At 41.7% G+C, this 15,234-nt stretch overlaps 2 protein-coding genes across 9 annotated transcripts in view; one reads left to right on the plus strand and one right to left on the minus strand.

Moving 5' to 3' along the window:
- BRF1 (BRF1 general transcription factor IIIB subunit) overlaps positions 1–15,234 on the minus strand; it is a 209,596-nt gene that overhangs the window by 107,553 nt on the left and 86,809 nt on the right. For 3 of the 4 annotated variants that reach the window (XM_087727249.1, XM_087727256.1, XM_087727244.1), the window contains exon 5: positions 10,544–10,616. In XM_087727249.1, the coding sequence (XP_087583375.1) occupies positions 10,544–10,616 (73 nt within the window). Of the gene's footprint in view, positions 1–3,058; positions 3,131–10,543; positions 10,617–15,234 lie in introns of those variants that run through there. The other variant, XM_087727263.1, reaches the window with a different exon arrangement.
- Positions 3,942–7,790, plus strand: BTBD6 (BTB domain containing 6). 5 transcript variants are annotated; one of them, XM_014072194.2, is made up of 5 exons: positions 3,942–4,228; positions 4,497–4,785; positions 5,532–5,622; positions 6,117–6,235; positions 6,399–7,790. In XM_014072194.2, exons 2-5 carry the CDS (start codon positions 4,586–4,588, stop codon positions 7,429–7,431), a joined length of 1,443 nt encoding a protein of 480 aa, XP_013927669.1. In that variant the 5' UTR covers positions 3,942–4,228; positions 4,497–4,585; the 3' UTR covers positions 7,432–7,790. The 5 variants fall into 5 exon arrangements, with proteins under 5 accessions (XP_013927669.1, XP_013927662.1, XP_013927666.1 ...); XM_014072187.2 differs by having other exon boundaries at positions 4,092–4,785; XM_014072191.2 differs by lacking the exons at positions 3,942–4,228; positions 4,497–4,785 and adding an exon at positions 4,820–5,288.

Consider the following 15,234-nt stretch of genomic DNA (forward strand, 5'->3'; position numbering starts at 1 on the left):
AAAGTTAGCATTCAGATTAAAAACAAATCCTGTACATTTTTTGCATGTGTGTTAATTAGCAAGCCAAATGGTAATGCCAGAAGCTTGTCTCTGAGAGAAAATCCTGTTGCTCCATTTATATTTCTTAGCTGCAATGGGAATCTGGGTGAAGAGGAAGGTAAACATTCTTACAAAGACAGAGAGTCAGAGACAGAGATGTACAAAGGACTGTTATGTAACACCAAGGCTGTTCAGATACAATAAGAAATAGACAGTTTCCAACTGCATAAATCTGGTACAGCAAACCCTTAAGAGGGCTGATCCCCAGATCTTTAGAAGTATAAGTTGGACTGTGCCTTCAAACTTGTTTTCATTCTTAATGTGTAAAGGACCTTTCTTCATGCAAATGAGAACGCAAAATACATTCTCCTGCACAGAACAACACTTCTTCCTCCTTGCAGAGCAAAGCGAAAATAAATGCTTCCTTCCTTTGTGGAAAATACTAGTTTGGGGACAGAACTATGCGGAGGTAATTTTTCCTCTTCCACGACTCACTCATTTTTATAATTTTGCTTTCTGCAAGAAGGTCAGGGACAAATTGGGGGTCTATAATGTAACAAAACAAGCAGTGGAAGTTTTGTTGTTCGCCCTAATGCAGAAACATATAGCTAGCTGACCTTGACAGAATAGAACAGGTTGGATGATTTAGTTCTTGGATGGGAGACCACAAGGATAGCAGCAAATCACTTATTCACGTGAATTATCCCAGTGCCTCAAGTAAAAAAGATTCTAGATGGTATTTTTGCTGGGAGAACATCACGCATAATTTTGTGCAATTATCGGGAATCAATGTCAATTACAGGGACTTTTTAAGAATAAAATCTACAATAGGAAAATTACTCTCATGACTGAATCTAATAAATGTTAATTTATTAATCTATCCATAACATTTGCACAATTCTGTATATAAATTGAAAACAATAATTCAGTAGCATTTTTCATTTTCAGAGTATGTACCCATAAATTTTACAAACATTATCCTAGAAAATATCATCCTGGACAAACTATCCAACTTTATGGAAGAAATAATAAGAAATTTTAAGTATCCAGGCATCTATATAAAAACTAACTGGGCCAGAACTATATGGTTTCTCAGTCATTTTGTTGATGGTTTCATCTTTCAGAAAAATAAAAATATTGAGTCTGTCAGACCTAGTTCTAACCAATAAGAAAGCATGGGTTGATAAGATGAAAGCAATTACAGCTTTAAGAGGTGATTATGTCTTACTGGAGTTCAAAGAGTTCAAAAAAAAATAAACACATTAGATTTCAAGAGAGTCATATCAAGTCTTGGAGAAGCACTAATCAAGATTCTTTGGGAAGAAATCCTGAGGCAAAAAGGAATGCAAGGGAATTGGGAATTTCTCAAATTAAGATACTTGGAGTAGTGTCATATACCATTCCTGCCAGGAATGAAAGTGGGCACAACCTGTAAGTACCTTCTGAAAGAATAGAAATGTTAGGATCATGCCATGGGGTGTGTGTGTGTGAATTTAATCAATGCAGTAGTGACTATCAGAAAATCTAGTCCGCTCCCCTTGTTAACTTCTCTTCTTAGAAGGCTGTGGAGCCCCTTTGTGTGTCTGTCAACGTAGCAACATTAAGATGTGTGGACTTCAACATGGCTACCTGGGGAATTCTGGGAGTTGATGTCCACACATCTTAATATTGCCAAAGTTGGGAAACACTACTTTATGTGATCTTTGCAAATTCATGGAGGACAGATGAAATGCTGAAGTATCGGAGAAGGGAAAATCTTGAACATTCATAAGTGAAACCCAGTCAGCTCCATGTCAGTAAGAGTGCATTCTGGAACAAATTATTAGGAATAGAGTTGAGTATTTTTTTTTAAAAAATGCTTGTGGGGAGCCAGCTTTGTGAAGTTTCTTGCACCAAAGCTACAACCAGTACAAAAAAATAATAATGTTGCAGCCTTCCTTAAAACAATAACATTTATTTTGGCTGCAACTTCCTGGCCAGTTCTGTTTTTATTTCTTCTGAATAAGATTTTAAGATCTGAAGTCATCCACACACACACTACATCAGTTTTCAAGATGTTTCAGGATGTTAAGGACCAAATGAGACACAACTCTCAGCATTCGAAGAATTTGGGGGAAAACTCTCCATTTTTTGCCGGCACCTTTGATAACTCCGCCTTGCTTTCAGGCTGATAAAGTTTGAAAAAGCACTGGTTTGGGTAGATTCCCCACCCACACACACCCACACCCGTTTTCGCCCAAAGGGGAGGGAGTTCAAACGGAGCCAGAAAAGATGCCTGAAAAGGAGCATTGTGTGAGGGGACGGCCAGAAGGAGTATGGGCGCCCTCGCTAGGCCGCACGGAAAAGGCTCCTTTTACTGCTGCGCTAAGCTGGGATCGGCGAGGCGCTGCCTCCCGCCTAACTGATGCTGCCCGTGCCTTCCGTTTTCATAATCATGGCTTCTGACTCCACGGATGAGCCTGCAGTGCAAACTTTCCCGACTGGGTTCGGGCAAAGGGACGCCTGGTGAGAGAGAGCGGCCGGGTAACCTGCTTCCTACTGGGGAAATTGCCAGGAGCGGGTGCGCGACTGGGTGGGGAGACTGGGGGAGATGCTAGGATCGGCGCCGCAGCGGAGTTTTTTGAACTGCAGGATGACTGGCGCTCAACGCGGGCTGCCTCCAGCGATTTCCTAAAGACCTCTTCTCCTCCTACCCCAATCCCTATTTTGCAAACGGTCCCAAAATTAAAAGCGCCCTTGGCTCAATTGACATCGAAGACGCTAGGGCAGAATTCACACCGGCCGCTTTTATTGACGTCTCCCCCTCCCCCCCCCACCATCGCCTTGGGAGTGAGCAACCTCAAGAGGCAAGCTGAGACGAGATCTCCCCCGGGGTGGGGGGGTGTGAGGAATTTCCCAAGCAACCGAAAGAGGTGGAAGGGGGAGGAGGGAATGAGCCGGCATAGCAATTTGAAACAATAAATAGTAATAAAACTCCTTCCCCTCGAAGGAATAGCGACCCTTTCTAAACGGGATTTACTTCTGGAAGAGTTTCTGCGACTCCTTTTGGGAAAGGGCGGTTGTGGAAGGTTAGGGCGGGAAGGAAGGTTTTTGTGTTTTTTTTACGTTGGGCCGTCACTCCCAACTGCTGCTCCGCCGCAACATTTTCCCCTCTTTTTTTTTTTTTTGCGTGCGTGGTGCTCGCGCGTGCATTTATCTCCCCCCTCCATCCAACAGCGAGAGTGAATTTGGGTTTCCTGTAAATTTCCCAAATGGAGGAGGGGACTGGATTGATGGGAGAAAGGAAAGCGCGAGGGGGGAGGGATGGGGGCCGTGTGGGCGGTTCGAGAGAGCGCGAGCGAAGAATGACATATTGTCTAGCGAGAGAGACCGGCCCTCCCCTCTGGTGCCCTTTCGCCATTGGAGCAGCCGCCGATGACGCGCGGCGGTGCTGCTGACTATTTGAGGCGGCAGCAAGCAGCAACATTGGGAAGAGGTGGCGGCGGTGCTAACAACAGCAGGGAAACGAGGAGGAAGCACGTACGCGCGAGAAGCGCACACGCGGACGGCCACGGGCGCCCGGTCCTGCAAAGCCGCGGCTCCTGCCCGACTTTTGAAGTAGGGTAAGACAGGAGACGACGCAGCCTCGCCAGGAGGTGAGGAAAAAAGAAGCCTCTCCCCAGTCCGTCGCTGGGAACAACCAGGACCCAGACTCCAGCGTCAGAGGATGCTTCCCTCTCCTGCAGCTTGGCCTGGCCAGCCTCGCTTTTAAAAGCGAAAAAAGTGACAGGAAAAACTTCCGCTCGTAAAAAAAAAACGGCCGGATCGTATGCCTCTCTCCTTCGTGTCCCTCGGCCTCTGGGATTTTATCGCTCGGGAGACGGAGGACTTCCAACCTGAATTGTGGAATAATAATAATAAATAACCCTAAGTGGAGATCTACAGTTGTTTCGCGGATGTTCGCCCTTCGCCTGGAAAAGGGGCGAAAGCCGGGCTTCCCGCTTCCGCGTGTCCTCCAGCCTCACCAAGAACCTTGGCAGAAGTTTACATCGCCCCGGGGTCGAGGGCTGCTCTCGCCTCTTAAAGAAAAATCGGCATCGTGACAGCTCCTCGGACTTTCCGGAGCGGGATCCGGCCAAGTCCTGCCCCGCGGCTTCAGCTTCGGAGAGCCCTTGCACCATCCCCAGCGTCCTTCCCTCCCCACCGCCAGGTGAGCGATGAGTCATTAAAGCATCATCGCTGCGCCACCAGCCGGAACACAAAAGATGCTTTAGGCACCGATCCTTCAAACAAGGCGCTGTAGTTTGTTTTTTGCTGTCCTTCAAAGGGTGGTTGTGGTTTTTTTTTTTATTCTTTGGAAGCGAGAGTGCGCCCGACTGATGGCCGCGGAGGGGGGTCCCTCCCACTGATGCCCCTGGACCATGGTTGCTTCCATGGACGGATCATGAAGTGTTTGACTTTCTTTCTTCTGCTTCCAGAGACCTTAAAGAAGTCCAAAAAGAGCGTCCGGGCCAACAGCAAAGGGGCAGCATGCTATGAGATATTGCCCCTGGGCCTCAAAAAGAAGATGGCTGCGGAACTTTACCCTGCCAGCGCCAATACCAATCTCGCAAACAGCAATAACGCCGCCGCCGCCAACACCAAGAAAAACGCCCTACAGTTCCAGCAGAGCGCGCAGCCCCCGCCGCCGCCGCCGCTGCAAAACCTCAACAACAACAACGTGGAGAGCGCTAACTGGCAGTCCTTCCACCCCACCCTGCGAGAGAGGTAAGCCCCGCTTGGGCAAGCAGCCCAGAGAAGGAAACGCGTTGTGAGGCGGCGGCGGCAGGAGCAAGAGGAAGGGAGGGCAACTTTTAAAGGCAGAGAATTGGGAGCGAAAGAGACTCGGAGCGAAAAAAGCTTCGGCACTTGCTGCAAGAACCTGGGCGTGAACTTTGTGCTGGCTTTCTGAAAGGGCCCTCCCGCACCAATGCTTTCCGTTGCAATAACAGGCAATGGAATACACCTGTCTGGGAAAACCAAGGGGTACCTCTTGTGCTCCTGGGGAGTTGAAGGGTTTCCAGAAATTGGAGAGGTTGGTCCTGTCTTGCTCAGTAAGTGGGGAGCTGATCATTCCTAGGCTCAGAAGCTAAGCGGGGATAACCTCATTACTATTCGGACTATCCTTCAGAGAACACCAGGGCAGTAGACTATCTAGGAAGCCCAAAACATCTTGGAAGACTTCTCAGTTAACAAACTATTTCTGTGGCACTACCAAGAAAACTGCACAGGTGCCTACCAAATTGCCCTAGTCAATGGAGCAATTTTCTTAACGTTGCTACTTGATGCTACTTGTCCTGTTCTGGTCATAAGCCAACACAGAAAAGAGCTGTTGCAGTCATGATTGAAACAGTTCCAAAAAGAGGGGGAAGGGGTAGCCTGAATTGTTTGGGAGGGGAGAATTAAAAAGAGTAGGGGATGGCGAGGGTAGAGGTATAGGGTTAATTATGGTTCCGTTTTGTAAATCTATACAGAAACGCATTGATGTTCAACAGTGAACTTATGGCTGACGTGCATTTCATTGTGGGCCCAGTGGGGGCAGCAAAGAAAGTTCCTGCTCACAAGGTTGGTGGGATCTTTTCTATTTTTGCCATGTAGATGAATTGTGTATTAAAAGATGCTTGTTCCCTTGTCCTTTTAACTCAAGTGAGGACATTGTTGCACAAATGCAACAAAACAATTGCCTAGAAATATCAGCATATCAGCAGTTCGGGTTTCAAGGTTGACTCAGCCTTCCATCTTTCCAAGGTTGGTAAAATGAGGACCCAAGTTGTTGGGGGCAATATGTTGACTCTGCTAACCGCTTAGAGAGGGCTATAAAGCACTGTGAAGTGGTATATAAGTCTAAGTGCTATTGCTATATATTTCCTTGCAGTTAATCTGCGGTTGAGTCACAGTAGGGGGAGGGGAGGGATCCAAACTAATAGCGGTTTTTTGAAAAAAAGTATGCTGATATATTCTGATCTAAACCATTATAGCTAAGTGGGAGATAGGAAAATTAAAGTATTTGATTCTCTGTCTACCAATCCCTGATTTTGAATTTATAATTTTTAATGCAGTATGTACTGGCAGTGGGTAGTTCGGTCTTCTACGCAATGTTTTATGGAGATCTTGCAGAGGTCAAGTCTGAAATCCATATACCAGATGTAGAACCTGCTGCTTTTCTAATCTTATTAAAGTAAGTAGTAATTCAGACAAGTTACCAATTGCATGGCTTTTTAAACCAAAAATTGAAGGACGATGAATGTAAAAGTTTAAAATCATCAAAAAAAATGTTGAAAGCTATAACTAAGAGTTGTGTATTTTTCTTTTTTAAAAAGGGAATCTTTTTATATCCATAGGTACATGTATAGTGATGAAATCGAGCTGGAAGCAGACACTGTGCTTGCTACTCTATACGCAGCCAAGAAATACATTGTCCCAGCCTTAGCAAAAGCTTGCGTCAATTTTCTGGAGACTAGCTTAGAGGCCAAGAATGCTTGCGTTCTGCTGTCTCAGAGCAGGCTCTTTGAAGAACCAGAGCTGACACAACGCTGCTGGGAAGTCATTGATGCTCAAGCTGAAATGGCACTGAAATCAGAGGGCTTCTGTGAAATAGATCAACAGACGCTAGAGATCATTGTGATGCGGGAAGCACTAAACACCAAGGAGGTTGTGGTGTTCGAGGCAGTTCTGAACTGGGCTGAGGCTGAATGCAAGCGACAAGGGCTGCCAATTACGCCAAGGAACAAGAGGAATGTATTAGGGAAAGCTTTATACTTGGTTCGGATTCCAACCATGACTTTGGAAGAGTTTGCCAATGGGGCTGCTCAGTCTGACATCCTGACCCTTGAGGAAAGACATAACATTTTCTTGTGGTATACTGCTGCAAATAAACCGAAATTAGAATTTCCACTAACAAAGCGGAAAGGACTTGTACCTCAAAGGTGCCATCGATTTCAATCGTCTGCATATCGCAGCAATCAATGGAGGTACCGGGGACGATGTGACAGTATCCAGTTTGCGGTAGATAAAAGGATATTTATAGCAGGACTGGGACTCTACGGATCAAGTTGTGGAAAAGCTGAATACAGCGTCAAAATTGAACTGAAGAGGTTAGGCATTGTACTTGCCCAGAATCTGACAAAGTTTACATCAGATGGATCTAGTAACACTTTCTCAGTATGGTTTGAGCATCCTGTGCAGGTTGAGCAAGATACCTTTTACAATGTAAGTGCCATTCTAGATGGCAATGAACTCAGCTATTTTGGACAAGAGGGAATGACTGAAGTACAGTGTGGAAAAGTGACATTCCAATTCCAGTGTTCCTCAGACAGCACCAATGGCACAGGAGTGCAAGGAGGACAAATACCTGAACTCATTTTCTACGCATGATGCATTTCACTTAGATTGTATTCCAGGGCTGTTCTACATATTAATAGATACTCTGATCTGACTAAAAGACTGCAGAGCAGGCCAGAGTATTATAGTACTTACTTATCTATTTACCATCAGGCTATGAAATTAAGTGAAGGAATGCTCTTGAATTTAATCTTATTTTATTTATTCATAAGCTATTTGACTTAATTATTAAACTGCAGTATGCAGAGCAAGAAATGTTTTAAAAAATTGCACATGATGTGCATTTATTTTGTATATAGACAACTAACGGCTGAGACTGACTCAACTAGAATGTTATAAAGTAGAGCAGTTTGAGAACTTGTTGAATATAAAACATTTTTACTTGTCCTAAATCCTTATGTGCTTTGCTCATTATTAATCCTCTGGTACTTGAACCACATCAATATATGCAGAAATAGTAACACTTTTTTTAAAGATGAAACATAAGGTGTTATAATTCCACATCTATGTAAACAAAACCTCTTACTAAGACTGAAGACACATCTGAAACTAAGATTGCACTACAGAACAAACATTTATTTTTATATAGCATTAGTGGAAATGTATGTCCCTAAAACATAATGAGTAAAATAAATATAATTTCCCAGGAGATGAATTTCTCTTCTTATAAACATATGTACAAAGAAAAGGAACATCTAAAATCTCATAATTCTGTAACACAGCAACAGAATCTATAGTATAATAAAATTGTTATACAGTGCTTTCCTCTTGATCAACAAAAGCCACTTCACTGTGGCTGTATTCATAGATCATGATTAATCTACCCAGCACACACCAATCAAACTTTGTATCAATATACCAGACCCTTGTTTGACTTATTTAACCATATTGTGTGGAAACAGGCCTGAAAGTGTTTTCAAAATTTTAGTCCTATGTTTGTTTACAGAATGGTAAGCTAATAACTATGGGCAGGCAGCTATTTCCTCTCACAAAACATTTTTCATTACTTGGTTCCATGTGTCCAAATTGATTTGTCACAGATCATGTAATGAAATGTAATAAACACATTCACTTGATTTTCAACATCAGAATACTACAGGAATCTACTTTGAATACCATGGCATTTACTTCTGAGAAAGTAAACTGAGGATCAAGCTGTTTAATTTAGTCTTTATAATTTAATAATCCCCAGGAGGAGATTGTCAGCCATCTGTATATGTAACTATAGAGACAGCCCAAGAGGCATGCAACAAAACTATCACAAATTGTTATCTTGCAGCTACTGCGCTCTACAAAATGAGGTTTACTTAGTGTCCTTTCCACTCCTGTTCATCCAGCAATGGAGACGTATGCTCATCAAACCACAGGCACTGCCAAGATCTAAAGGAGCTTATGAGCTATGTAACCAAGGGGATTCCGGATTTGTTTTCCATGACACATTTCTACTATAGGAGGAAACTTCACAATATTTAACAGAAATATGGGTGTATATATAATGTCCGATATAGTTCCTCATGTAACCTTTTTAATAAGCATCATTCTAAAATTACGAGATAAAAGCAAATACCTTTTCAATCTCAATATTGTGCTAAATTTATATATTAAAATGTATGATATTAATATGTTAATTGTCTGTGATCCATCTCTGAAAATTTAAAATTCCTTATAACAGTTATAAGGTCCCCTTACACAGCTATAGTCTTAAGTAATTAGACTGAAAAAGCATCTCTGAATTATATCCTAAATACATATCCTACTATGTGAAACCAACAGCATAATCATCTAACCAGCATGCACAACAAGCTAATTTAGGGAAACATCTCGCATAGCTTGCCAGCACTGTTGCTAGGAGCATTAGTCAAAACATCCCTGGTTCAAATGACTTCTCTCCCATTACCACTCCATATGGTCATAGGCAAGCCACTTTCTCAAGAATAATGGTCTGTTTTAAGATTACTCAGATAATATACAAAGTGCTTTAGACACTCTAAAATGGTATATAAATTATTCAGAATGTCAGAAATGAATTATTCTACTTTTTGTTAGCAGTAAATTTTGACATTTTCTAACATATCACGCCACTTTCCCAGTATCTTCAGAAATGACTTAATGAAAATGTTCAGTTCATTTCTGACATCATGGTATAATGCCGTTACCACTGTTGATACATCAAAGCTGTTAAGAACATTTTTATAGGGATTAGTACCGCAAACTAGAGACATATGATACTAAGACAATGGTTGGACATTTCTCTGTTTTCTGCAAAAGCAGCACAAGCACATTTCTTTTGTCATAGAAATGTTCTTTGTACATTTAAACTGTCTACAGAGCTCTTACAAAAAATAATTTTCTTTAAATCATCTTTTTCAAAACAAATAATGACCTGGTTTGCTTACAAGTCTAAGTTATAATGAATAGCTTAGAAAAACTAACAGTATAGTATGTCTAAGCATGAACCAGGTCACAGAGTCAGTGGTATATATAACATCACTATTATAATTACTGTCCACAACTCTTGATGTAGAAAGGATCATGTTTTGGATTTTGCAAAATTGCAAAAGCAACATTACCCTTTTTTAAGGAGACAGACCTCAAATCTCAAACTTCAAGGAGACAGGCCTCAAATCCCTCTAAAATAATCAAGCTCTTTATTATTCATTCACTTTCCTTTTCTACTTTTAACATTGTAAGTCCTCATCACATATAATCCTGGGAAAGAATAAACTTTGTTTAAGCAGCTGTTGGCAAATGCAATATTCTATATTTGGGCTTTGTTCCATGTTCATGTTTCTGCATGCTCTTAAAGTACATTTGCCATTAAGTCCAAAGCACTTATTACCATCCTTATTTTATTTCTGTTGAATGTTAGTTCAAATATATGTTTTGTTACAGTTACTTCAAAAGATGGATATAACTGGAAGAAGTCACACTGATAATTAGAAGTAATCAGCTTTACTTCAGTTTCAGTTTTAAGGTAAATCCTGAGCTTACGTAGACAGCTTTCATTTCTAGATTCCTCCAGTCTTAATTCTGAAGTATCTTTAAATACCAGTTAAACAACCCATGTAAGTATTTTTGAAAAGCTGCCATGAGATGATGATACATTGTAACTACATATCAAAAGCCAACTCTTATTTAAAAATACCTATAGCTGGAGCATTTATGCAGAGCTCTCGGGCCAACAGAAGAAATGTTTTTCCCAGCACATAGACGTTCACCTGTATAAAAGGAAAAAAATGATTCTTTGAATTATGAAGCAGAAGAATATATCTGTCTTTAGAATTAACAGCCTGAAAATAATCATCTAATGTTTAAATAAGCATCAAAATGTTTTCAAATAAATCTCAAATTTCTCTGACACAGCCAATTACTTAACCAAATTATTTAGCAGGGGGGAAAAAACCTAATAGATTGCACATAATTTTGACTAAACAAAATATAAACATAAACAGGTTATGTTTATATAAGGTAGGGTAACCAATTTTCACTGAAATTTTCATTGGCCAGCAGCCCCTTCCTTTGAAAAGCTGCTTCTAAATCTTAGATGACCATCCAGAATAAAACGGAATACAGCACAGAATTCTGCAGTAAAGAGAAATAATGAAAACTCTATGGGAGTAGTTTAAAGCCTCTACAGTACTAATGCAAAACTACAAAAAGAGTTTTGTAGTCTACAAAAACAGATATTTTGTCATTTTCCAAGATTCTTCTCATATATGAACTTCTATGTTCTTTTAATGCCCTTTATTTTTCCTAAGCATTTTTATTCAGGTTTACATACATATTTTAATCAGTTATGTAGCTGATTGGGTATCAGCTCAATTATAACAGTTATGATTTACTGATATAAACAACCAATCCCCAAATAACTGAAAGTTTAATCTATATTTGTTTAATATTACTGGAATTGAAGAAGCATGGCTCCCAATTGCAAGATTGCTAATAAGTAAGATATGAAAAGTGTGTCTTGATTCTTCTACTTCAGTGGTCCGAGTTCCAAGTTGTCTCTTTGAAATATATGGGAGAAAGAAGCTACATCAATCTTGCAGACAAATATACAAACTAACATAGCACTGCGTTATCCCAATATATGAAAGGTAAACTTCTGAGATCATGTGAAATTCCCTGTGAATTATAACCTAAACAAGAACTATCCTGCCATAAGCGTCTGTAGTTTCTGCAGTTTCAAAAATCTGTTCACCACCCCACGTGCAACGAAAGTAAAAATAAAAACAAGGAAGCAAATAGCCTTGCACTTTATCTTCAGAGGTGTCAAAGAGAAGTGCAAAGTAGATAAACGTCTTCCCAGGGCAAAAGGAGGAGGTGTGAAATAGTCAACTAGTATTTCCCTTAGAGTACCCAAAGCTCCTAATCTACCAATACAAGTGATTCTCAATTTTATTTTCAGTTATTGGGACAATGAAAAAATAATGATCAAGTAGCATAAAGTGTAGAGAAAAGGTCAGTACACAGTGTCATCCAGAAAAACTGGATTACGCTGCTAACAACATCCTCAATACTGTTCAACATGTTCAGAATTTCAAAGTAGACTTTCTTAATACATCTGTGGACAGCAGGCTATGAATCATCTCATTCAAGAATTCTTGGTAACTACATTCTCCGTGCTTGTTAATCATTTGTTCTTTACTGTATCCAGAACTATGCAATACATAAAATTTTGTAAATTTACTGAAGATAAATTTTACTGCAGATTTTTTAAATCAAAAACCCTACAGCTTTAACACTTTTGCCAAGTTGTAATTTCATGCTTTTTCACTGAGTAGCTATAAAAAACTGATCAACAATCCATGTTTTGTTTGAGAAGTCAAACGGTTATCTGAGCCAAAAGCTGTAATACTCTCTTATTCTCTCATTACATTTATGTTCATACCTTTCCATTTAAAGAAAGAGGTAATGAATATATTAATTAATGGATCAGTTTGGTGTAGTGATTACAATGTTGATCTAAAAACCAGGAAACTATGAATTCTAGACTTTGACCAACCTCTTTCTCTCTCTCAACACAACCTACCTAACAAAGGTTGTTATTGTGGGGGGGAAGAAAAGGAGGAAGGAGTATTAGGCATGTTCAGCACCTTGGTTACTTATAAAGTAAAAATCAAATAAACAAACACTTTGAGCTATCATTCTCTACTCTCTACTTAGCCTTCTTTGTGGCAAGTTAAAATAACAGCAGTCCTCTAGGTTGCTTCAGTGTTGTTAAGCCAGCAGAATGGAAACAGAGGTCTGTCACGGCCAATTTCAAATTAATTGCAAAGAGAGAGGTGAAGAAAATAAAGGGAAATACAGGTGGAATGATTACCAATTATTAGGACCCAATATCGTAAAATACTATTTCAATTTAGATGCCATATCGCATCTCCCCAGATATTTTAAAACCATCTATGTTCTTAAGACATACCATATTATTCCAGTATCTCGAAAATTCAAAGGAGAAATTGGCTGGATTCAAATATAAATATAAATTCTAATACAGTCAGTTGTTTGGAGTGTATGTATCAACTCTTATATTGTTCAACAAATCAAAATCACAAATCCACCATCAAAATTATGTGTAAGTATATCCACAATTCCAAACCAGAGTTTACAATAGAATTAGAACTCCATAATTTAAAACTTAAAGCATGGGTTAGGATTTTTAATCTAAAGGGGCAAAGATTTAGAGTTGCACATATAATCATCCTCAACACTCCCTTTTCTACAGAGCAGCTTTTTCAGATGCAAGGCATTGGCCATAACTGCAGTCACTCTTAATGAAAAAGGGTGTTGGTACTTACCTGATATGCCTCTTCTAATAAGGGGGAGATAGCATCCATATATGGGTTGACACTGTCTGTATCCTGATTGTACTGAGTCTGATTACTAATTAATTAGCGAGCCTTATAACCCCCTTCTGGTGCGGCTCCACTCAGTTTTTCGAGGAAGAAAATAAATACAGACTCAAAGGTGTTATCCAACAATAGCTTTAGTAAAAAACTCATGAACAGTACAAATAGCACTGAACCCTTAAGGAAGTCAAAGGTATACACAACATGGAGACACAGCTAGAACTGGTGCAGCAGATGGGAGGGGCTGGATGCTGTCTCCTGCTTATTAGAAGAGGCGAATCAGGTAAGTACCAACGCCCTTTCTCAATAAGGGTGGAGATAGCATCCATGTATGGAACATACCCAAGTCCAACCGTTCTCAAGGCAGGAAAGTAGACCGTTCTAGCTGATAACTCTCAGACCTGACTGCTTGCAAGACCCTACGACCAAAGGCTGCATCCGCAGAAATGAACTTATCTAATCTGTAGTGCCTGATAAAAGGCGAAGGGGATGCCCACACCGCGGCCCTGCAGACCTCACCCAAGGAGGCTTGAGTAGCCCACGCCGTGGTGGAGGCAGCGCTCCTTGTGGAATGAGCGGTGATGCTGCTTGGTGCCGCCTCCCCTTGTGATTCATATGCCATTCCAATGCAACGCCTGACCCACCTGCCAATGCTAGCCACAGATACCTTCTGACCCAGGAATGCGGTATGAAAAGAGACAAAAAGCGTCTCTTACGTACTGGGGATGTATTATCTATATAAATTTGAAGCGCTTGGCACATGTCTAGATTGTACCAAAGTGCCTTTAAATGATGCTCAGGAGTGGGAGAAAAAAATCAGGTAACATGAGCTCCTGGGCTCGGTGAAACCAGGACCCCACCTTTGGAATGAATGTAGAGTCAAGACGTAAGACGACCCTATCCTGATATAACTTATACAGGTCCTCCTGAACGGATAAGGCATGTAGCTCCGAGATTTGCCTGGCAGATATTATTGCCACCAGAAAGGCCACCTTCCAGGTAAGTATCTGTAGGGGGACTTCACGCAGAGGCTCGAAAGGCAGCTTGGTGAGAGCCTCTAGGACCTTGGTAAGATCCCAAGTGGGGTACTTGTGTACTACGGGAGGTCGCAACTTTGCAGCTCCCTTCAGGAACCTCTTGACAGTAGGGTGTTGAGAAAGGGTCTGCCCCCCTCCCCAGGCAAGTATGGTCCCTAAGGCTGCCACCTGTCGCCTAATGGTATTAGGTGAGAGTCCCCTGTCCAGCCCGTCCTGCAAGAACTCCAGCACCTGGGGAATGGAGGAACTCTCTGGAATGATATGATTACTGGAACTCCAAGTACAGAATATTTTCCACAGAGCATTGTAGATGCGTGTCGTGGACGGCCTCCTGGAGGTCTGAATTGTGTTAATGACGCTGTCCGAGTACTCGCCCCCTCTCAGAGCGAGCCGCTCAATCACCAGGCAGTCAACTAAAGCCATCGGGCCTCCAGGTGCTCCAGCAACCCCTGGGTGAGGGCTATCCGGTCCGATGGGATCCTCCAGGGTCGCTCTGATGACAATGTCTGAAGGTGCGCGAACCATGGTCGCCGTGGCCAGCCTGGAGACTGATGATTCTACAGATCACCCTGGGGAGGAGGGGTGTAGGTAGAAAAGCATAAAGCAGACTCCTTGGCCAGGGACTGCAAAGGGCGTCCATCCCTTCCGCTTCCAGTGTGTGGAATCTCATGTGGAACCTGGGGACTGTGTATTGGAAGGGGTGGCAAACAGGCCCACAATCGGTGTTCCGAAACATCTTGTAATCTCCTGAAAAAGAGAAGGGTGTAACCACCATTCTGCTTGGTCTATCTTGGTTCTGCTAAGCCAGTCAGTTCTAACATTATCCACCCTCGAAATATGTTCAGCTGTGATGGACAAGAGGTTCTTTTCAGCCCAGGCTCCCAGAGAACTAGCCTCTAGCATGAGATCCTTAGACGTGGTTCCCCCCTGCCTATTCATGTGGGCTCTGG

This window comes from Thamnophis sirtalis, unplaced genomic scaffold (genome assembly GCF_051295495.1).
Source record: "Thamnophis sirtalis isolate CommonGarterSnake01/CBP01778 unplaced genomic scaffold, rThaSir2_p1.2 scaffold_1, whole genome shotgun sequence".
Lineage (NCBI taxonomy): Eukaryota > Metazoa > Chordata > Lepidosauria > Squamata > Natricidae > Thamnophis > Thamnophis sirtalis.